Genomic DNA, 23,122 nt, shown 5'->3' on the forward strand with positions numbered 1-23,122 from the left:
ATGTCCAGACCAAACGTAATTTCTAATGTTGGATTTTCCCCCTTACCAGAGGGAGCCCCCTTGTGGAGTACTGTGAAACCATTACCACGGCAACTCCACTGTGCTTTACGGTAGAAGCCATTTTAAGGCACAACAGGCTGTACCTTAACAGAACACACACTCCGAGGTGTACACACATATGCACACAGAGCCATATACATATACATACATATATATGAAATAAATCACACATGGGAAAAGACCCTAATACAACAAGACCAGCATACCTACACCCGTGAAAATCTAGAATATATATGAGTTAATGAGGATAATGACTAGCAAGACTTTGCCAAGCATGTTTGTACAATGATTAGATGCATGAATCTTACATATCCTGGAATGTAAGAACTTGCTTTCCCCCAGTTCAAGACCATTAGCCTGCCCAACTTTGTCCCGCCTCTACAGTATCTCAAATGCTTTTTGTCTTCCTGGATTTTCCTTGAAATCCTATGAATCCAACCTTTTGCAAGTGCTACATTTTTATTGGCTTATTTCCTTCAACCAGCAGATGCTTTCCCAAATCCAGGCAGAGTAAAGTCTTTTCCATTTAAAACCCCATCGTTGAGCTGCACTACAAGACTTTTCTTGACAAAAATAGTTAAGTAGTTTGACATTGTTTTTCTTTGGAATGTTTTCTTGATTTCTCAGCCAGCCTGAAATCTTAAGATTTCCTGCTGGATATTTTTCTGAGTATTAGCCAAGCATTATTTTGTTTCGCTTCCAAGTTCAGACAAAGTTGGCCAGCTGCTGCCACCTGCTGCGAGACTTTCCCATTTGTTACCTTTAAACAAAACAGCAAAATCTAGATCTCTCTCTCCCTCCCTCCCTCTTTCCCTCCTTCTCTCTCTCTCTCTCTCCTTGTATTTTGTCCAGTGTGATTTAACAGTCAATGCACTCATAATAAATACCTGTGTTATGAAAGAGAAAGTGCAAACAGTTCATAAAAGGGTGGTTGAAAGGACAAAGAGTTTCTTCATGACAAATAATCAAAATACAAGATTGTCACATTCTGCAGGGTTCTGAAATGCCGTGTAGGCATTACTTTTTGAACCCCTCAATCAGTTCTTTTCTCAATTTTAAAGCTATTCCACTTTTATTTTGACCTAGCAAATGTCTCTTGGCAAGAGATGTTGGTCATGTTCAGGAGGGATGACTGGATTTATTCTGCCCTATAGTTTGGACAGCTTCAGGCTGCTGGCTCATCTCAAGATTAATAATGGACTATTATAGTTTAACCAAATCCAGCAGCCCCCCTATTGTATTCTGACAGGATTATCAGTTATCCTTGTTCTCCAAAATGAGTATCTTCTCCATAGGTGGAATTCAGCAGGTCCTGGCCAGTTCTGGAGAACCGGTAGCAGAAATTTTGAGTAGTTTGGACAACCGGTAAATACCACCTCTGACTGGCCCCGCCCCCATCTAGTCTCTGCCTCCTGAGTCCCAGCTGATCGGGAAGAAATGGGGATTTTGCAGTATCCCTCCCCTGGAGTGGGGTGGGAATGGGGATTTTACAGTATCCTTCCCCTGCCACGCCCACCAAGAGACACCCACAGGACCAGTAGTAAATTTGTTTGAATCCCACCACTGATCTTCTCCCACCTAGCCATACACTCAGGTAGATAGCAGTGTCTAACAAGGTGCTGCCAAATGGATTGAATTATAGTGCTCTCATTCCCAGACATCATTCAGACAGAGAGTAAAAAGGACTCTCTTGATCTGAAAGATGAGCCAGAATTATATGGAAGCCTTTTGGATACCTTCATCATCTGAGCAAAGTCAATATTAATAGGGAGAAGGGCTTCTATATCCTGCTTATAAAAACCCTTTCCTGGAAAGTTGCGCCTGGTCACAATACTATTGCCTTCACAACACCCAACCTCTCATATTGTGATGAGTTTTCATTCTGATGTGTTTGCTTCTGGCATTGTTTTTAGCCTTGCTTATTTATTGGTTTATAGCCTCGCTGTCTTTTAATTATTTGCTTTAAAGCCCCATTGACATTTTTAATAGAAAGATATTGTAAAACTCTAATAATAAATCAAACCATATAAGCAGCTGATTAAGCCTGCGTGCCGGGAAAGGATATCCAGGCTATTTTATTTACTTCAAATTTATGAGTCATATAGAATCATAGAATTGAAAATGGTCGCCAAGTTCAATTCCTGTCACACTGCAGGATTCACTACACCCTGTCTAATAGAGGACTTTCCAGTCTCTGTTTAAAACCTCCAGCAAAACGAAGGAAATCGTTCCATGAGGTAACTATTTTACTAATTGACAGCTCTTACTGTTCTTCCTAGTATCTGATCTACAGCCTTGAAATTTCATCCCATTAGTTTTAGTCTTACCTTCTGGAGGAAATGAGAGTAAGTTCAAGAATAAGTCTACAGCAGTGTTTTTCAACCTTTTTTGTGCAAAGGCACACTTTTTTTCATGAAAAAAATCACGAGGCACACCACCATTAGAAAATGTTAAAAAAAATTAACTCTGTGCCTATATTGACTATATATAAAGTAATTCTCTTGAATCCTCCGCGATTGTTGCTATGGGCGCACGCATGGGACGTCAGTGACGTCCCTGCGGGCGCTACTTCCCGGCGGTCCCTGCGTTTTTAAAGTAAACACCGGGCCGCAGGGACTTAATAGAGGCATCCCTGTGTCCTGAAAGCAACTTTCGGGACACACACAGAGATGTCCCGAGGCAAAAACACCTGGCGGGTGTTTTTCCCACGGCACACCTTACACTATGTCACGGCACACTAGTGTGCCGCGGCACAGTGGTTGAAAAACACTGGTCTACAGTATGACAGCTCTTTGGGTATTTGAAGACAACTAACAATCCTCAACCGTCTCTTCTGCAATAATTATAATTGTTATATATTGTTCATTTGTTAACTGACAACATGCATTTTCTCTTGAAAAGACTGTTCAAAAATGTATTTGTAAAAGTTACATGCTGAAAAGGAGCAGCACAGTGCCCTTCTTGTCACTGAAACTGAAATGCCTTGTGAGTAGAAAGTAGAGTATGTGAAGAAAACTGTCAGTTAGTGTGTGGCATGCTGAAAAACAACCCATGTAATCTATCATCTTTTTGCCCACCAGAAAATTAAATGTTTTAAGGAATTCCACAGACAAGTTTCTAACATATGTGACAATTAAACAACCAACCAAACAAAAACAGTTAACATCTATTAAACTAGACTAATTATCATCTTAACAAAACTATGTGTAAAAAAGTAAGATATTTAAAAACTAACTCCTTGATCAATTCAGATTCTTACATTCTTCATCTATATACCATTGAAGTTTCTCAGGTTCAGGATAAAGGTCCAGCAATGTTGACAATTCAAACGAGCATAGGGTTCTTCTCAACAAAACTTTTGCTAGACCAATTCTTGAATACAGTTCATCTGTCTGGAACCCTTACTGCGTATCAGACATTAATACAATTCAACGAGTCCTGAGATATTTCACGAGAAGGGCCCTCAACTCCTCTGCTCGCAACAGAATACTTTATGCCACCAAACTTGAAATTTTGGGCTTAGACAACTTAGAACTGCCATCTTTGATCCGACCTAAGCATAGTACATAAAATTATCTGCTGCAATGCCCTTCCTGTCAAGGAATACTTCAGCTTCAACCACAACAACACACGAGCACACAATAGATACAAATTTATCATAAACCGCTCCAAACTCGATTGCAGAAAATACGACTTCACTAACAGAGTTGTCAATGACTGAAATTCGCTACCTGACACAATGGTTTCTTTCCCAAACCCCCAAAACTTTAACCTTAGACTTTCTACTGTCAACCTCACCCCATTCCTAAGAGGTCTTCAAGGGGCCTACTGTCCCTGTCCTAATAGCCCCTTGTATTCATATACATTTCAGGTATTCATAATCATGTTTATACATATCTGTTATCTAATTCATGCTTGATTAAATAAATAAATAAATAAATAAATAAATAAAACAAAACAAATCTCTGATGATTGTGTGACTTCCAGGCAAACCCAAACATTTTATTTTATTTTATTTCGAAGAATTCCCATGAGATCATTCTTGGAGAAAAGAAATCCTAATGCATTGAATGCTACTTCAATTTTTGACCCATTTCTTATGATAATTAGAATTTAAATTAGATTTAAATTTAATTAGAATTTAATTACCAATTACCTCCACTAGACCGATTAGATCCCACAGATTAGGCCTCCTCCGAATTCATCCGCCGGCCAGTGTCGACTTGCGACTACCTGGAGGAGAGCCTTCTCTGTGGCTGCTCCGACCCTCTGGAACGAACTCCCCGTGGAGATTCGAACCCTCACCACCCTCCAGTCCTTCCGCAAAGCCCTTAAAACCTGGCTGTTCCGACAGGCCTGGGGCTAAAGAACTGTTGCCCCCGTCTCGAGTGGTATGACCGTTGCGTGTTTTAAATTATGCATTGTTGTGTCGTTTTAATTTTTGTTTGTATCCCCCTTCCCTGGTTTGAGTTGTGAGCCGCCCTGAGTCCCCTTCGGGGGGAAAAGGGCGGCATATAAATAAAATAAACATTCAACACACATACATTCAATTAAATGATTTATTAATAATTTACTATTTAATTTAATAGTAATTCCAGACAGTAAACCCTAAATGATATATTTTATTTGTATTTTTATAGAAGAGCAACACATACATGGTGCTGAGAAAGCTCAGGGTGGAAATAAGTACCTTGAAAATCCAAGAAAGTGTCTTAGCATGCCAATTGTCTTCTTGTTGTCTCCCAATATTTTTGTAGACATTCCGATGGCCCATCGCAAGCAGTATTGATGTCAATGAGATGCTGGAGATTCAGGTGTTTAACTACAGCAAGGTCTTCTCCAACAGGTAAGTGATGCACAATGCCAACTAGGACACTTTTGAATCTGTATTTTTTGGACTATCTTCGAAAAGTGATCAATGGAAGATAACATTTCTACAGCCATTCTAATATTTTCAGCATTTTGTACCCATATACATTAGGCCTATTTATTTCACAACACCCTTCTTTACGAGTAGTAGTAAAACATTTGTATATAGATAGGTGAGCTTGAAAAATATGGCATGACAAAAGTTTTGCTACACTGAGAGACCCCAAAGGCCTAGTGTGGCACAGAGAGCATTGTGTGTGTGGTGAGTGATAAGAATGCTGTATTGTAGGCTAATTCTGCCAACTGCCAGCAGTTTGATTCTCACTAGCCCAAGTTTGACTCAGGCTTCCATCCTTCCATGGTGGGTAAAATGAGGATCCAGATTGTTGGGGGCAATATGCTGACTCTGTAAACTACTCAGAGAGGACTATAAAGTATTGTGGAGTAGTATTTATTTATTTATTAGACTTATATACCGCTTCATAGGGCTTTCAGCCCTCTCTAAGAGGTTTACAGATCTTTAGCAAATTGAGTCAGCAAATTGTCCCCACAGTCCAGGTCCTCATTTCACCCACCTCAGAAGGATGGAAGGCTGAGTCAACCTTGAGCTGGTGAGATTTGAACCGCTGAACTGCAGATAACAGTCAGCTAAAGTGCCCTGCAGTACTGCACCCTAACCACTGCGCCACCTCGGCTCCTATATATACATCTAAGTCAGTGATGGGCAACCTTTTTGGCGTGGTGTGTCAAAAATCGGCAAAAAATTGAGCATAACTCGCGTTGTGTGTCACTTCGACAAAAACATAATTTTGCGCAATTTATAGTTTAAACTACAAAAATGTATAATTGCAATATATAATTGTATTTAATAAACCAAAAACAAATTATTTAACATACCTGCTTAGTAACTTCTTTGTTAAGCTCTTTTGCATGCTGAGCTATGGAGTGAGCAATGCTCAAACTTGCAGAGTTTAAATTTGTAGAGCCTTTCATAAATTTAAGGATGGAGTTAGATTGGCTCTTATAAAGGTGTAGCTTCCTGGAAATGTATTCCCTCCTTTCATCCTCACTTTTTTCCAAGAGCTGGGAATGATTAGTTTCAAAATGTCTATTTATATTCCACGTTCTGCTTACTACCGTTTCAGTACATAGAACGCAAAATGATCTGCCATTTTTTTCTATAATGCCATACATCTCGCTCCATGTCTCTTGAAAGGGTCGGCCACTGCCACTACCACTCCCTTTACTTAACCTTTGTTTTTTATTTTTTGGGTGCTCCATCAGTGGGCCAGTGACAGCAGATAGAATTATAGATAGCCAATTAGGGGTTAACTAGCCTAACAAGCTAACACAACCTCCCCCTCACTTATCTCAGTTATTGTGGGCAATTACAAGTCCATGGCACCCCAATAGTTGCTGCTAATGGCGCTCACAGTTCCCGTTGGCACTCCGCTGTTCCCTGCTGTGGTGCGGTCGTAACCGACAGTCCCAGGAGTAGACTCTCTGTGCCGGCCTGACTGGAGAGAGGCGCGCACTGTTCCCGCGCTCCTCTCCTGCGGGTCCTCCCTCGCCACACTGATGACGTGTGTGCGCACGGCACGCACGCCTTACCAGCAGCCCCTGCGCTCAGAAAGGGGCGGCGGCGATACAGTAAGTGAGTGTGGGCGGGGGAGATCACACGTCCCGCCCCCCCGTTCCTCCAGCACAGATTCTTTCATCCTCGGCGGCTGTGCAGGAGCCGAGGATGAATCGCATGAAATCCTGTGCGTGTCACCCCAAATGGCTACGCGTGTCAGCACTGACACGCGTGTCATAGGTTCGCCATCACTGATCTAAGTGCTATTGCTATTGTCTTCCAGCACTTCACTATCCATTTCATAGAATCCAACATTTGCTGCTTACGCATCTACTTGATCCTGTCGAACGCAGAGAGTACTAGTCCCGACGAAGCGAATCTGAGTACATGTATAATAGGGATGGGTACCTTCTGATAGTTGAAAATTTTACTAAGGCTATCAGTAGATTTGTCAAACTTATCTTAGGCCCTTACTGGGCTCACAGTAAAATTGTTATGTTTTTCCAGTCTCGATAACAAAAATTGTGCCACCGATTTTCAGCAGATGTAACTGGAGGTAACTTTTAAGGCTGTAAAGGTAGAGGTGGGGAATGCTTGTGATCCTGGGCCTGAAAAGGCTTAATCCTGATTTATAATAAACCTGTCAGAATACAATAGGGGGGCTGCTGGGTTTGGTTAAACTATAATACTCCATTATTAATCTTGAGATGAACCAGCAGCCTGATGCTTGGTGCAAACGACAGGACAGAATAAATCCAGTCATCCCTCTTGAACATGGCCTATATCTCTTGCCAAGAGATACTTGCTAGGTCAAAATAAAAGTGGAATAGCTTTAAAATTGAGAAAAGATTTGGCAGAGGTGATTTTCTATCTCTAGAAAATTCTAGGAATTCCTTTTGCCAGGAGAATACATTGGCATGTGACAACTAATGGTTTCCATAGTGCAGTGTTATTCTGCATCATTTGTAGTATAATGTGAAATCAATTCTCCAGGGAGGCTTATGAACCTTCAGATATGGAGGTCAAACAGGCACCAATGGTGCATGAGCCACGGTGGTGCAGTGGTTAGAGTGCAGTACTGCAGGTTACTTCTGCTGATTGCTGGCTGCCTGCAATTTGGCAGTTTGAATCTCACCAGGCTCAAGGTTGACTCAGCCTTCCATCCTTCCGAGGTGGGTAAAATGAGGACCCAGATTGTTGTGGGCAATAGACTGACTCTGTAAACTGCTTAGACAGGGCTATAAAGCACTGTATAGTGGTATATAAATAAGTGCTATTGCTATCTAATGGCTACAGCAACTATGGTGGACGGTTACCATACACTTACTGATCTGTGTTAATGAATCTGCAGTAATGAAAATGCTAGGTATAACGAAAAATCCCTTTCTTGCTCTTTTTCTTGCTGGATCATATTAATTAAAAACCCGTATAGCATGATCTACTAGATTAGATGGATTTCACCATGCATAAATAATACAATAACTGGGTGCTTCTGCTACCCATCGTTCACAAAACTAGTAACAACTTATTTAAACAAAACGATTATTTAAGAAAACACATTAAATAAATGTGATGGTGATTTTGACCAGTTTTCCACAGAATTGCACGTAATTTCTAATATAGGGTGGTACAGCATGCAGGAGATTTGGTTAGAGCAAGGTTAATTGTGCAACCTTGGAACAGTAATATTATACCAACAGAACTAAACGTTTTAACCCAAATTATACTGTTAATGAAATTTGGATACAACCCTTTTGGAAACTCTGCGTGTAACGCATCAGGATAACTTATCAGTTATATGTATAATAGAATAACAGAATTTGAAGGGATCTTGAAGGTCTTCTAGTCCAACCCCCTCCTCAAGCAGGAAAACCTATAGCAAATCAGACAAATGATTGTCCAAATCTCTTCTTAAAAACTTCCTGTGCTGGAAAATTCACAACTTCTGGAGGCAAGTGGTTCCACTGATTAATTGTTCTAACTGTCAGGACATTTCTCTTAGTTCTAGGTTGCTTCTCTCCTTGATTAGTTTTCACCCATTTCTTCTTGTCCTGCCCTCGGATTTGGAAAATAGGTTGACTCCCTCTTCTTTGTGGCAGCCCCTGAGATATTGGAACACTGCTATCATATCACCTCAGCCCTTCTTTTCATTAATCTAAATATATCCAGCCCCTGCAATAATTCTTCATGTTTTAGCCTTCAGTCCCCTAATCATCTTTGTTGGTCTTCTCTACACTCTTTCTAGAGACTAAACATCTTTTTTTATATTGTGGCAATTACAACTGCATGCAATATTCCAAATGCAGTCTTATCAAGATATTATATAGTGATATTAACACTTTGTGTGATCTTGATTCTATCCATTTGTTAATGCAGCCTAGAACTGCGCTGGCTTTTTTGGGGCAACTGCAGCACACTGCTGGCTCATATTTAAATGGTTGTCCACTAGAACTCCAAGATCCCGCTCACAGTTACTACTATTGAACCAGGTACCACTTATTCTATACCTGTCCATCTGGTTTTTTCTTGCCTAAATGCAGAACCTTATTTTTCTTATCATTTCAGCAGGGTCTTTATCCAGGTAGTTCCAAGTTTACTTCAAACTTATTCTTGGTTTGAATTCAAGCAGTTCTGGAAAATAAAGCTAAACTGCTACAATGAACCCTTTAAGGATTGTGAAAATGGTGTAATTATATTTGAAGCATCAGTCTACAACAAAAGGCATACATTATTAAACGTGGTTGAATATGGGCTTGCACAGCTGTCGTTATGCTGACACAAAGAGTCTGTAGCTTTTATGGCTCCGTGAAAGGCACTGACATGGTATAAAAAGTATCTCCCTGTTCCCAAAGTTAATTTAAAATTTGGAGTTTTAAATTAAGGATTTGAAGACTTCTGGGAGTGATACATCCTGATCTAAAGTTTCTTTTCTTTTAGTCCAGACATTAAGAATTGATATTTTGTCCAATTTTTTAAATCCTTGGAGACAATAGTGACACAGTTTATATGGCAAGGCAAGAAAGCACGAATCAAAGCCCAAACTTTGCAAAAACGCAGAGAACTGGGAGGCTTCGGAGTACCCAACTGGGAAGCATACTATAACGCAGCAATCATGACATGGGTGAAAGATTGGGTGATGTTGAATAGAAGGTGCCTATTGGCTATAGAGGGACATGACCTCCCCCAGGGATGGCATGCCTCCCTCTGGCAAGAAAGAGACACCCCCCCATAGGTACTTCATGGGACATTATATTCGGAAGATTTTGATGGGGGTCTGGGAAAAAATGAGGAAAAAATATTATCTTAGGGTTCCGTGTTGGTTGGCACCATTAGAGGCCTTAACGCATCCGAGTTTATTTAATTGGACAAGAAACATAACATATAAAGATATCATGACAGAAGAGGGCAACATGAAAACAAAGATGGAATTAGAGCAACAGGGCAGGAATTTGGAATGGTGGGAATATTTACAGGTTAGAAACAGGTTTAAAAGTGATAAGGCACGTTTCAGGATCTACCCAAACCCTCAGGGGCTAGATAAGATCTTGTTTGGTGGAGACAAGAAAATGTTATCGAAGATCTACCAATTTTTGACCTGCCAAGATACTAATGAAGAGATGGACAAAAGCCTTCTAATAGTATGGGAGAGAAACCTAGGTTATGAAATTGAAATGGGCAAATGGTGGGATCTATGGAGCAAGACCATTAAACTTACAACATCTACTGCATTCAAAGAAAACATATACAGGATGGTTTATAGGTGGCACTTCCCCCCAACGAGGTTAGCTAAGATGTTTCCTGGGTTATCTCCATTGTGTTGGAAATGTGGAAGAAAGGATGGCACATTCTACCATATTTGGTGGTCCTGTACTGAGGCCACAAAATATTGGAAAAGGATTAAAAAATGGTTAAAAGAGGTTACCGGGGCAAACATTGAATGGAGACCTGAGAACCTGTTACTAAGCATCAAACCAGATAACATAAGCAGTTCAGTATGGCATTTGAGCCTGCATATAATTGTGGCCGCAAGAATAACCTATGCACAATTTTGGAAATCCACCACTATACCGCCGGAAGATGCTATAATTAAAAAGATCTACGAATGTGCAGAAATGGACAGAATGACGGGTTGGCTGAGGGACAAAGGAGAAACAGAACATTATCTTAGCTGGAACCTATGGTATATGTGGGCGACTAGGAGAACAGCAGGGACTTAAAATGGGGAAAGTTAACATAGGTACCGTAATAGATCCCTGAATCTTGCAATGAGAAGATGTGGCTTAGAGACCTAATAATGAGGAAAGAAAGAAAAACTGGGCTGTGAATGACTGTCACCGTGGGGAGGGGAGGGGGGGTTGTATGTTTAAAACGGCATTTGTATCTGTATGTTTTACTTTATATTGTTATGTATGATTTGTCTTGCTTATGTCGTTGTATTTTTGTCGCTGTATTTTTCTTCCTGTTTTTTAAAGGTAATAATGTTTAATAAAAATTATATTTAAAAAAAAAAAGAATTGATATTTCAATGGTATAATATATCGTGACCTGACAAAAGCGCGCTGACAAAACTGCGCCGCTAAAACCGCGACATCATCACTGCGCCAACAACAGCGCAGCGACAACAGCGCGGTGACAGAAGGGCACTTTACAAGAGCGCGGCGACAGAAAGCCGATTTAAGTTAAGGTAAGGGTTAGGGTTAGGTTTAGGTTTAGGTTTAGGGTTAGGGTTAGGGTTAGGGTTAGGGTTAGGGTTAGGGTTAGGGTTAGGGTTAGTTTTACAGCGCCCTTCTGTCGCCGCGCTATTGTCGGCGCGATTCAGCACTCATTTGTCAGAGCACTTTAGAACTCGCGGTTTTGTCACCGCGGTTTAGTCGAGCGCGGTTTTGTCATTCGCCCTTTTGTCGGTGAACTATAATATATTCTTTGCTTGCTTTTAGTTGTTAGGTTCCATTTTTGTTCAGATCTCCAAGCTAATTGCACAGCATAAGCTGCTAACATCTTATCTGTATACCGATTATTTAACTTAGTGGTAGCGGTTTTCAAAGTAGAAAATGTTTCCATATTCATTACTGCCTGGTTCTTTTAACCTGTGATATAATGGATTGAAGAGTTAAATCCTGAGACTTTCTGCATATGTACTGAGCATGAATTTTATCAATGGATTATAGTCGACCCAATAAAATGAGAGACGAGACTATTTGAAGCAGCATAGCCAAACAAAAGACTAACAATCTAAAGTTCCAAGTTGGACAGTCAGAGGTCTTGCTTGGTACAAGATGCCATCTACCATTACAGTTATGTTATTTTAAATTATATAAGTTGCAAGTTAAAATCATATTAGTGATATAAAAGAGCAACAGGTAAAAAAAGTTTTCCATTATCAATAGGTATTATTGATGAGCAGAGGGGGCATAGTGGTTAGAGTGCAGCACTGCAGGCTACTGCAGCTGACTGCAGGCTGCAGTTCGACAGTTCAAATCTCACTGGCTCAAGGTTGACTCAGCCTTCCGAGGTGGGTAAAATGAGGAGCCAGATTGTTGGGGGTAGGATGTGAACTCTGTAAACTGCTTAGAGAGGGCTGGACAGCACTGTGAAGCTGTATATAAGTCTAAGTGCTATTATTATTAAATAGTTAACAATAATTCAAATTGCTTTTTGGTCAATTATTTTACCACTGATCTTATTGTGCTTATAAGCTGTTGTATTGACTGTATTGACTGTAATAAGGATGGGTATACTCCTGAAAATACTGTGTCAATTTGCATACTTGCCATTATGCATACAATTTGCACCTGTTTGTTTAAATATTTTGGATTTTTATGAATAAAAATCCATAGAAGGATTCCCATAGAGGGAAGGAATAACAAGAGTATTGTCTGTACCCTCCTTCCCCATTTTATGTAAGCCGCCCTGAGTCCCCTCAGGGAAAAGGGCGGCCTATAAATATTAATAAATACCAAAATACCAAATAGCCATAGAAGAGGGCAGAGGACTTGTATTCTGAATTCTCTTATGGTTTTCAAAAACCAAGCAGGCATTGTTTCCATACTTTTAAGCAGTTGCTGATACCTCGTGTGTTCAAAAATCCACCAAACTGTTTGGCAATCTCAAACAATGAAACATTGATAGACATCTTGGCTTGTGGGCAGCTAAAGTGAGGGCATATTCGCCTGTTAAAAAAACTTCAGTTTTTGACACTTGTTTGTGACACCTGTCTGTTCCACTACAACAATTTTTGTCTCCGGGCTTGGTTGGAACTTGTGCTTATCTTCTGCCTTCCATTTGCAACCTGTTAAAGTGCATAATGCTTGGTTATTTTTGTAAGCATCATGTTGCTTGAATTCAAAAGATTCCCTGCTTTCTAATCTTAAGATAAACCTTGGAAATAAGTATCATAAAGTGTGTGCGTTGCTGAACAGGCAAATGTTAAATGCTAGATGGGAAGGAACACTGCGCAGATGGGTCAGAATTTCTGATTAGAAGTTTCTCTTCAAAGACCAAGTGCACTTCAAAGCTAATTTAGAGTTCAAATCCACACTTCAGCAATGTATGTCAGTCCAGAAATAAAGTCCCATGTGACTTCAGCTGGAAGCCTGGCAAGATAAATTTTTTACCATAAATATAACATTTTATTTTCTAATACAGTGGGGGTGCCACATTTGAGTTGCAAAAAACCAAACAACCAACTCGATGACAGGAAAGAGAATCTTATGCATCTCTTTGCATAAGGATGATGTTCATCCTAATTTTTGTGCCCAAATCTTGCAGCCCAGGTCTTGGAAACTAAAACATATGAAGAACGGTTGCAGGAACTGGGTATGTCTACTCTGATGAAAAGAAAGACTAGGGGAGACATGATAACAGTGTTCTAATTTCTCAGGGACTGCCACAAAAAAGGAGTCAAGCTATTCTCCAAATCTGAGGGCAGGACAAGAAGTAATGGGTGGAAACTAATCAGGGAGAGAAGCAACCTAGAACTAAGGAGAATTAGAATTAGAACTAGAACAATTAATCAGTGGAACAACTTTCCTCCAGAGGTTGTGAATTCTCCATCACTGGACGTTTTGAAAAGGAGATTGGATAACCATTTGTCTGAAGTGGTGTAGGGTTTCCTGCCTAAGCAGGGGGGTGAACTAGAAGGCCTCCAAGGTCCCTTCCAACTCCAATAACATTCTGTTATTCTGCTTTAATTGCCAGAACCAGAGTTTATCAAAAATTCCCTAGTAGAGTAGTCTTGTTGATGTGTTGAAGTATAACAAATATTTTTGTATATGGGATTCAATATGTCAGACATTGGGCAAAAGAGAGATCCAAATCTTACATAGACAATATGTGTGTTTACAGAGTGATGGTAATAAATACAGATATATGCAAGAATTTTCAAAATCTACTTTTCCCCCAACCTTCCACCTCCCACCTGAGTAGATAAGTCCAAGAAATACTGAATTGCTGCATTACATCAATTAAAGGTCTGGTTGCTTTATTCATACAATATATCAAATTTGACTAGTTTCAAATTTGATCAGGGTTTTTTTTTATAGTTAGTGCCAGGGACGTGCAGTCAGGGGAGGCAGGGGAGGCAGAGCCCCACCACTGTCATCATGAAAATAAAAAAAATGTAAAAGGCAAGAGCTGAAGTCAGGCTGAGCTAGTTGCTGCCAGAGTCACTGAGGATGACTCTGCTTAACTGTTTAAAAAAGCCTCTAAAAAGCGCCCTCTACAGGAGGAGGCAGGAGAACGACGTGCCTCATCTAGTCTGACTTTAGGCATTTTATGATCACTCGAGCAGAGCTAAGCAAGGGTTAAAAGCCTACAAATTCCTGACATAGGTGAGGCATATATCCAATCCAACTTCTGTGTTTGTGTTTGTTTGAGAGAGAGAGGGAAGGGGGTAGGAGAAATAGTTCAATCCAACTTCTCTGTGTGCGTGTGTCTGTTTGAGAGAGGGGGAGGGAGGGAGAGGGGGAGGAAGGAGGGGGACGGAGAAGAAAAAGAATGAAGGAAACTTTTTGCAAAGGAAAAGAACAAATGTTGTCACTTTAAATCGGAATTGAGCATGCCTGGTTGTGGAATTCTGGGAGTTGAAGTCCACAAGTCTAAAAAAAATTGAAACCCACCACTGTGTCAGTGCCTCACCAGCCATAAACCTCACCGCACGTCACTGGTTAGTGCATTGTGTAAAACCCAATGTATTAAATATTGAATATGCTTTGCAAGCCAAGAAAATGGTTTAATTTAGTAACCCAATTCATTGTATTATGGAAAGCCAGCCTGTAAGCGAACTTTGCTGCTCTTTTGTGTAGTTCAATACTCTAGATTACACTTATTTTTAAGCCACAAGAGCATTGACAACTGTATTTGCACTGATGTAAGTCATAAGAAGCAAAATTAGGTACTCTTCCAAATCTTCTTTAGGAGCAGATATCTTGCTCCAAAATGGTTATGCACTTTTCATCGGGGTTTGTAAGCTATTAATTTTCTCCCGAGGAAAGAAGCACAGCTGATAAAGCCAAAATGAGATATGAGAAATTACTTTTTCCTGTGAAGATGCAAGAAACACACTCCATTTCATCCAGTGTCTTTTGCGTTCAGAGCATGAATGGGTGTATCATGCTGAATATAAGTTTCTTGATAAGGGCTATCTGCTTACCAGAAGGAGCCAGAGATAAAGGAATGACACTCAATGCTGACTTGGGCTGAATTATTGATGCAGTCTCCTCTGACTTTTCATTGTGCAGCTTTGTGATGGAGCCTTTATATGCCTCCCCTAGACATTGAGCAGCTTATGGCTAATTAGATGGCAATATGATCACATTTTATTCCAGCCAGGTCCTGAGCCTAAGAGGGCAAAACTTTCCTAAACTTTTAACCTGCAGGAATAGCCATGGTTGCCTCTCCCAAGGAAGACAGGGAAAAATTATATTGTTATATTGTTATATAATTTTCCTTCCCCCCCCCAAACACTCTTGGTTGCTTAAAAAGGAAAGTCATGCCAAGGAAACAGCCACTTGTACCTTGTGTTCTAGCACTTTCCTGTACTGAAAAAAAAATCATTTGCCAAGTATGATTTCATGTAATATAAAAGTCAGTTTTCATGGTGAATCATTGATAACATGTCCATTGGAGTCTGCGTAATTATTTGGTTCATGCTAACATCTGAAACAGCAGGTATCCCTTAATCATGATTACCTCTGAATTCTTTGCTTATGTATGTGTTAATATTTCTAGTATGATATAAAGGCAGTATAAACTGAATGAAGAATGATTGGGAATATCTGCTGGAGGCAGAAAACCAAGCAAAAGTGATTTCATAAAGTTGCTGAGAAAAGAATGTGTAGGATCAGCTGAAAAACTATAAATCAGAACTGACATCAATGTTCTAGGCTGCTAAGAAGATAACAGAATCACTGAGAGCTCCAGTAAAAGGGTTTGGTGCTTGTCAGCTAGAAAACGTACTGAAACGAACAATAGAGTTTTGACAGAAGCAGCATTAAGACAAGCTCGGGGTGGGGTGGGGTGGAGAAGTTGAACAAAACTAGAAGAGATCTTGGTTTTGTACCTAATCATCATCTTCATTTAAAAACCCCATAATCCCTTGCGGGGTGGAGTCTGGGCAACTGAATGGAGCTAGCAGAGTGATTTAATGGTTGGATGCCCTTCCTATTGCCAATGCTGGGTTTTGCTCAGCAGATATATTCTCAGTGTGCCCAGAGAGAGAAATATCGGCCTCTACCTAGGATCGAACTCACAGCCTCCTGATTGTGAGGCGAGAGCTCTACCTCTAGGCCACCACACCACTTGTTTTGTACCTAATGCAGGTACATTATCTGAGATGATTCTGCTAAGGGAATGGTCATGCACAAGTATCCAGAGCAGTGTTTCTCAACCTTGGCAAATTTTAAGATGTGTGGGCTTCAACTCCCAGAATTCATAGCCCACATGGCTGTCTGGGGGATTCTGGGAGTTGAATTCCACAATCATAAAGTTGCCAAAGTTGAGAAACTGATCTAGAGAGGCCATTCACACAAAATAATTGCATAAACTTTGGTGTACTAAATCTAGGTGTTGGTCTCATCCTTGGGTTGTCTCTTTCCACCTGTCCCACAATAGAAGCTTGATCACTTCGGCCCTGTAAAGAGGAGTTAGGTCACTCAAACAGAAATATATTTTTGGGTTTTTTTGCATTTTTTAAATTTTTAAACATAAAAAACAACATAAAAACAATTCTCATCCATTACATACAGCATGTCATTTGGTTACAAGTGTTTTTGCATCCATATTTTCAATTACATATACAATCACAGATTTTCCATCTAATATAACTAGATACCTCACTTTCTTTGTACAACATATATTCAATTACGATTAATATTTCTTTCTTTTCAATAGACCTAATTCCCTTACATTCTTGATTGTCTGTTTAATAACAATATACCTTTATATAATCACTTATCCCATTCTAAATATTTTTACAGTATAAATTTTTTTTACCAACAATTTATATTTGTATATCACTATTTTCAATTATGTATAATCCCATCAATCATCTAACGAGTATGCTTATGTTCATTATTGTCCTTGTACATCATGCATTCAAACAGAAATATTATTCCTTCATTTTTCAACAAGGTATTCTAAATACTCACTTCATATATATACCAATTTTTGATTACTTCCTTATTAAAATTATTTATCAACAACAGGATATCTTTATAATATATACTTAGAGTATAGAGTAATATTTGATGCCTCACCTTTCTTTAGAAACATATATTTCTAAAGTAGACTTTAAAATATATAAGCAGACTTCTGAAATTGCTTACCCTGGAGTGTGTTCATCAATCCTGTTCATCTCAGTTGCTACAGAGTATTTATGTTGCTTTTTGTCCATTACACTCCTGAATTTTTTTTTTTTAAACCAGATATTCCACACTGATCCGAAAGATAGACATTCCATGAAGAAAGCTTGGACTTAGGAAAAGGCTGTCAGGGATCCAAATGACACCACCAACAAAAGAAGACTCCGAGGCTTGAGTTTCTTCAAAGTTCCATTTTATTAGAGACGTCTTATTGGCACATCTGGGAAAACCCAAATCTGAAAGTTTCCAGGTTTTCCCCACCCAGAAGAAAGTCCAAGGCTCTGCCCAGCACCCACATATCTGTCACATGGTCCAATCAGGCACCATCCAAAACTGGACACCTTTTAGTCACACCATCACAGCTGCAGGGCAAGATGTCCTTGACTCTCTCTGAGAAAAGAATATTATGACTATATATCACCCATGCTCCATATAATCCCCCCTCCCATTTTCCCACAGTAGAAATTGTGGCAGGCCTGAAGGCCCAATGTCAAAGAGGGCTTCCTGGTCTGACAAAGGCATTGAGAAATAATAAACTGCCGTATGAAGTGAGGTACTGAATGACAATCTAATTTTTGCTTCCAATTCCAGCTGATTGAAGAGAAATAATGATGAGACAGAATACAGGACTGTAGTGTGGAAATAAATGTTATTTGTGGGAGAAGGAAATGATTGCATATTAAGCATCTGAAAATTGCTAAACAGCATTAGAGGCAGGCTGGAAGCTTGAGTCCCATTTTTCCTAAAGACACAAAGACACTGCTTTTTTCTCTCTCTTGAATGCAGCTATGAACAATGAAAAATCCCTGTGCATTTTCCCTGAAACAATTTTATATTGCTCTTAAACCCCCCCCCCTCTCTCTCTCTCTCTCTCTCTCTCTCTCTCTCTCTCTCTCTCTGTGTGTGTGTGTGTGTAATCTTGTTTATGCAAACCACCTGTCTTAATGCCTCTAAAGAACTGCAGGGCTTCTGATTTGTTGGAAACCTGTTGATATAAAAATCAAACGTCAAATTTACTGCGGCAATTCAAAGAAGTACAAACAAGGGTTCTTGTCCTGGTGGGTTTGTGCCTTCTGTTTTAGATGGCTGCTTTTAGAAATGCCCAGGAAACTTTAAATGGTCCAGAACTGTCTGAAAATTGCTGACCGAAGGATGCAAATGGATTACATCAATACTTTGACTAACTTTACATGCTGTCGGCTCAATTGGAAGTGCTGGTTTTATTCTTTGCAGCTTCAGTGGGGCCTGCTGTTAAATGAAATAAAGCAGCTGCATTGAAAGCAGAAAGTACAGAGGGTGAATAGGAATCAAATGCTCACCTATTGCTTTCCTAGCCCTCACCTAGAGTAGTAGCCTTATTAAAGCATGCAGCTTGTAATGGTATGTAGGGAAAGGTGGTATTCAGCTGGTTCTCTCCGGTTCGGGCAAACCAGTAGTGGTGGCTGCAGGAGGCTCCATCCACCCACCTTGACATAATGTGCGAGCACTGAGCATGCGCAGAAGGCGTGGCGCATGCACAGAAGTGGTGCATGTGCTCACATTTGCGAACTGGTAGGGAAGGTAAGTGAATCCCGCCGCTGTATGTAGGAATGACTTTGGGATAGGTGGACAGATGAACATAGACTAGACAATGGGCAGCCAATGGGCAGCTGAGCTCACATATAGGCATAGCAGATGTCTCAGAAAGGGTCCTCCCTAGTTCTTGGATTGTAAAGGTGAGCAGGAGGGAGAAGAGATGTGCTTTGAAGTTTTCAAGATCCTGCTAAAGTAATCTTACAATAAACATAGAGTTGGCATTTCTGGATGTGCGTCTTATCTGGACTACTTGCAAGGCTGACACAGTTGGCTGGCCAGCAGCTTCATAGGTATTTTGAGGATGTATTGTGATGTGACTGTAGCCTGATACAGCAGACAGTTCTCTCTGGTCTTCCCCTGTGTGCCCATTTCAGGATGGTGATTTCTTGCAGCCTGAGGCAGAGGTAGTCAGTTGCTCTAAATAAGTGAACCATGAGTGCAAGGAGAGAATAAGTGGGGAAAAGAAATTGGGAAATTGAGGATGCCCCAATGTTCTTTCCACTTGAAATGGGAATCCTTAGAATAATATAAGTTGGAATTAACAGTACAGCAAGTTGTCTCCCTGCATAGGTGATCAACATTGTGCCCTTTTTGAACAGGAAAATAACTTTGTCAATACCGTATAAGGAAAACCTATATAAGATGTTTTATAGGTGGCGCCTTCTTCCCGCAAGAATCGCCAAAATGTTTAGAAATTCATCGCCAAATTGCTGGAAATGTGACCAAGAACCAGGCACGTACTACCATATGTGGTGGTTGTGCTAAAAAGCCAAATTATAAAGGCAGAATATCCAGAAGTGGTTGACAGAGATAACTGAAGAGAAAATAGAATTCACACCGGAACTATTTCTTTTGGGAATCATAAACAAGAAATACAATAAGGTGTTTTTTTTTTAACAATACACATTATCAAGGCAGCAAGAATCATCTTTGCCCAAAGTTGGAAAAACAGGAAACTCCACAAGAAGGAGAAATAATTAGGAAAATCTTGATCTGGGCTGAAATGGATAAATTGATGTGGGAATTGAAGAATAAAGAATATTATAAGATCTGGGATAAATTTTATCAATGGTTGGGATATAAAAGGGAAAGCCCAAAATAAGCATGAGCCAAGATTCATAGAATGGAGACTAGAATTATGTATAAAATGATAAACTTGAGAATGTACAAGATAAACACAAACCAACACGGCTGGAAATAGGTTGCTTTTTTCTTTTTTATAAATACGATATGGATCAAATGTGAAAAACAGGGTGGCTACAATGTATAACTTGATATCTTAGCATGCATGGCATAGATTCTGCCAGGACGGTTTACACTGTGTCCAACGTTTTAATTTATGTTCAATAAAAAAAAACTTTTTAATTAAAAAAGAAACATTGTGTCCTTTTGTTCCTTTAGGGCAGTGGTTCCCAAACTTGGCAACTTTAAGACTTGTGGACTTCAACTCCCAGCTCTGCTGGCTGGAGAATTCTGGGAGTTGAAGTCCACAAGTCTTAAAGTTGCCAAGTTTGGGAACCACTGCTTTAGGGCACAGGTATCAAACTTGATTGCATCACGTGATGTATCACGACATGTCATGACGTTTTTGCCTTTGCAGAGCCAGGGTGGGCATGGCCTACATGTGAAACATCTGTCCAGGGGCCACCAGTTTGACACCCCTTCTTTAGGTGGATAGGAAGATTTCCTGTTAGTATTAGTTTGGATGTGTGTGTGTATTATTTTTCATTTTTTTATTACCCGTGAACCGTATAGAAAATCACTGAAACTGAACTGCATATAAATGGCAGTGCTTCTTTTAAAAATAAATAATCTGGGCCACTGAGTCTACTGTTCAGTAGAGAAATGCAAATTGGAGAATCCCCAAGTGACAGACCCAACTCTGTTTCTGGGTCATGATCAAACTGCTTTAGTGTTGGAAAGTCTTTCCTGTCATTTATTCAGTATCTGCCTTCTTTTAACTTAAACTGGTTTTCTATGTCTTGGGCTTTGAAACAAGGGAAACTATGCCTCTTTTACTTATTTCACCATATTTATAAACCACCCTAATCTGACTGACTCTGAGCAGTATATGCAAGCAAGGCAAGGCGGACTATCTTAACTTAAAATAATCTAGTACTAATTAATTGCATGAAAATCATTATAGTAGTAACAAAAATTAGATGGTGGACCTCTTGTTTAACCTAGAGCCCAAAGGTTGCAAGACAGTTTTTAGGGCCTCTCAGATCAAAAGGAGGCCATAAACCAGTGATTCTCAACTTCAGCAAGTTTAAGTTGTGTGAACATCAACTCCCAGAATTCCCCAGCTGGCATCCAGGAGTTGAAGTCCACATGTCTTAAACTTGCTAGGGTTGAGAAACATAGCTATAGACAATTAAACCTCCAGGGGAAAATATGTTCCTTCACTTGGGGATGCTTACAAAAAAATATCTTTCTTACTCCTTAATTTCTGACAAGGTAGAGATCGATAATAGTGTTTTTACCTTAGTGTTCAGTTCAAACCAGTAGAAACATAATTGCTATTTTCCCTGATATAAGAAAAAGTGCAGAGAAGAGTGATGAGGATAATTAGGGCCTGGAGACTAAAACATATGAAGAACAGTTACAGGAACTGGGCATGGCTAGTCTAGTGAAGAGAAGGACCAGGGGAAACATGATAGCAGTGTTCCAATATTTGAGGGGCTGCCACAGAGAGGAGGAGGTCAAGTCTATTTTCCAAGGCACCAAAGGGCCAGACAAGGAATCATGGATGGAAACTGAACAAGGAGAGATTCAACCTAGAAACAAGGCGGAACTTTCTGACAGTGAGAATAATCAACCAATGGAACAGCTTTGCCTTTGGAAGTTGTGGGAGCTTCATCACTGGAGTCCTTCAAGAAGAGATTGGACTGCGATTTGCCAGAAATGGTGTAGGTTCTCCTGTTTGGGGGTGGGGGGGTTGGACTAGATGATCTACAAGGTCCCTTCCAACTCTGTTAATCTGATACATCTTAGTGTGCTGCCATAATGGGCATTGATTATCAGGACTTTGAATTGGGCCTGGAATTCGACTGGCAACTGATATGGCAACCTTAAGCAAGAATTGTTTGTTCAGTAGCAGTCTGGATGTTGCACCAGCCCTAGCTTCCAAAGAAAGATATTACAGTAGTTTACCAAGTAATTTGGGCTATACCAGAATATCAGGGCATTTGGACAGTGCTAACCTAATCCCCTTAGATCTCTAAACATCTTCTTTAATGGTTTCATAACTTGCTACGCTTACTTGCTACAGTAGTCCTCTGTGTTAGGATACTCTAAACAAAAGTTGTGGGGAAATATCCCTAAATTAGTCAGGCCACTATATGTACTATATTTATTTTTAACTGCTCCATAAGAATTCACTCTGTATGACTGATCTCCCTGGTTGCCCTTCTCTGAATTTGCAAGTTGGTGTCTGAGGTTTTCTTGCTTTAGATGGTGAGTCTTCCTGAGCTGGTGAATGTAATCTGTATGAGTCTTTTTTTTTAATGAGCATTTTTGAAAAAACAAACTTTTACAAATGTTTAGTTCCCACCCCCCACCCTCCCCCCCAAACCCCTCCCAACCTACCCCCTCCCCCTGACTTCCCAGAACCAGTACAGGGTATAAATCTTTAACAAAAACAATCTAAGGTACAGTTAAAAAAAATCAAAAAAGATAGTTAATAACGTCTTTCAATTGAGCTCTAGCTCCTCCTTGCTGGACTAGCTCTAGACAATTTATAATTCCTGGTTTTTAATCATAAGCTATCTGAAATTTCTTGGTCCCGTATTTGTTTTGAATATAGTCAATCCATCTACTCCACTCCAGTTTGTATCTCTCGTTTGAATGGTCCTTAAGATATACAGATATTTTGGCCATCTCGGCTAGGTTTGTTACTTTCAATGTCCATTCTTGAATAGTAGGCAAATCTTCCTTCTTCCAGTATTGCACCACCAACAATCTAGCTGCAGTTATTAAATGCAAAATCAGATTAGTTTCTACAACTGTACAATCAGTAATTATACCTAACAAAAATAACTGAGGGGTAAACTTTATCCTTTTTTTAAGAACATTTTGCATAATCCACCATATTTTTATCCAAAATGCTTTAACCTTTTTGCAAGTCCACCGTATGTGAAAATATGTAGCGTCCACACAATCACATCTCCAGCATTTAGGTTGT

General features: G+C 39.9%; 1 protein-coding gene across 1 annotated transcript in view; it reads left to right on the forward strand.

Moving 5' to 3' along the window:
• OTOF (otoferlin) overlaps window positions 1–23,122 on the forward strand; it is a 191,155-nt gene that overhangs the window by 48,381 nt on the left and 119,652 nt on the right. Inside the window, exon 3 of the mRNA XM_032216294.1 lies at window positions 4,818–4,906. Within this exon, the coding sequence (XP_032072185.1) occupies window positions 4,818–4,906 (89 nt within the window). The remainder of the gene's footprint in view (window positions 1–4,817; window positions 4,907–23,122) is intronic.

Source organism: Thamnophis elegans, chromosome 4 (assembly GCF_009769535.1).
Source record: "Thamnophis elegans isolate rThaEle1 chromosome 4, rThaEle1.pri, whole genome shotgun sequence".
NCBI lineage: Eukaryota > Metazoa > Chordata > Lepidosauria > Squamata > Colubridae > Thamnophis > Thamnophis elegans.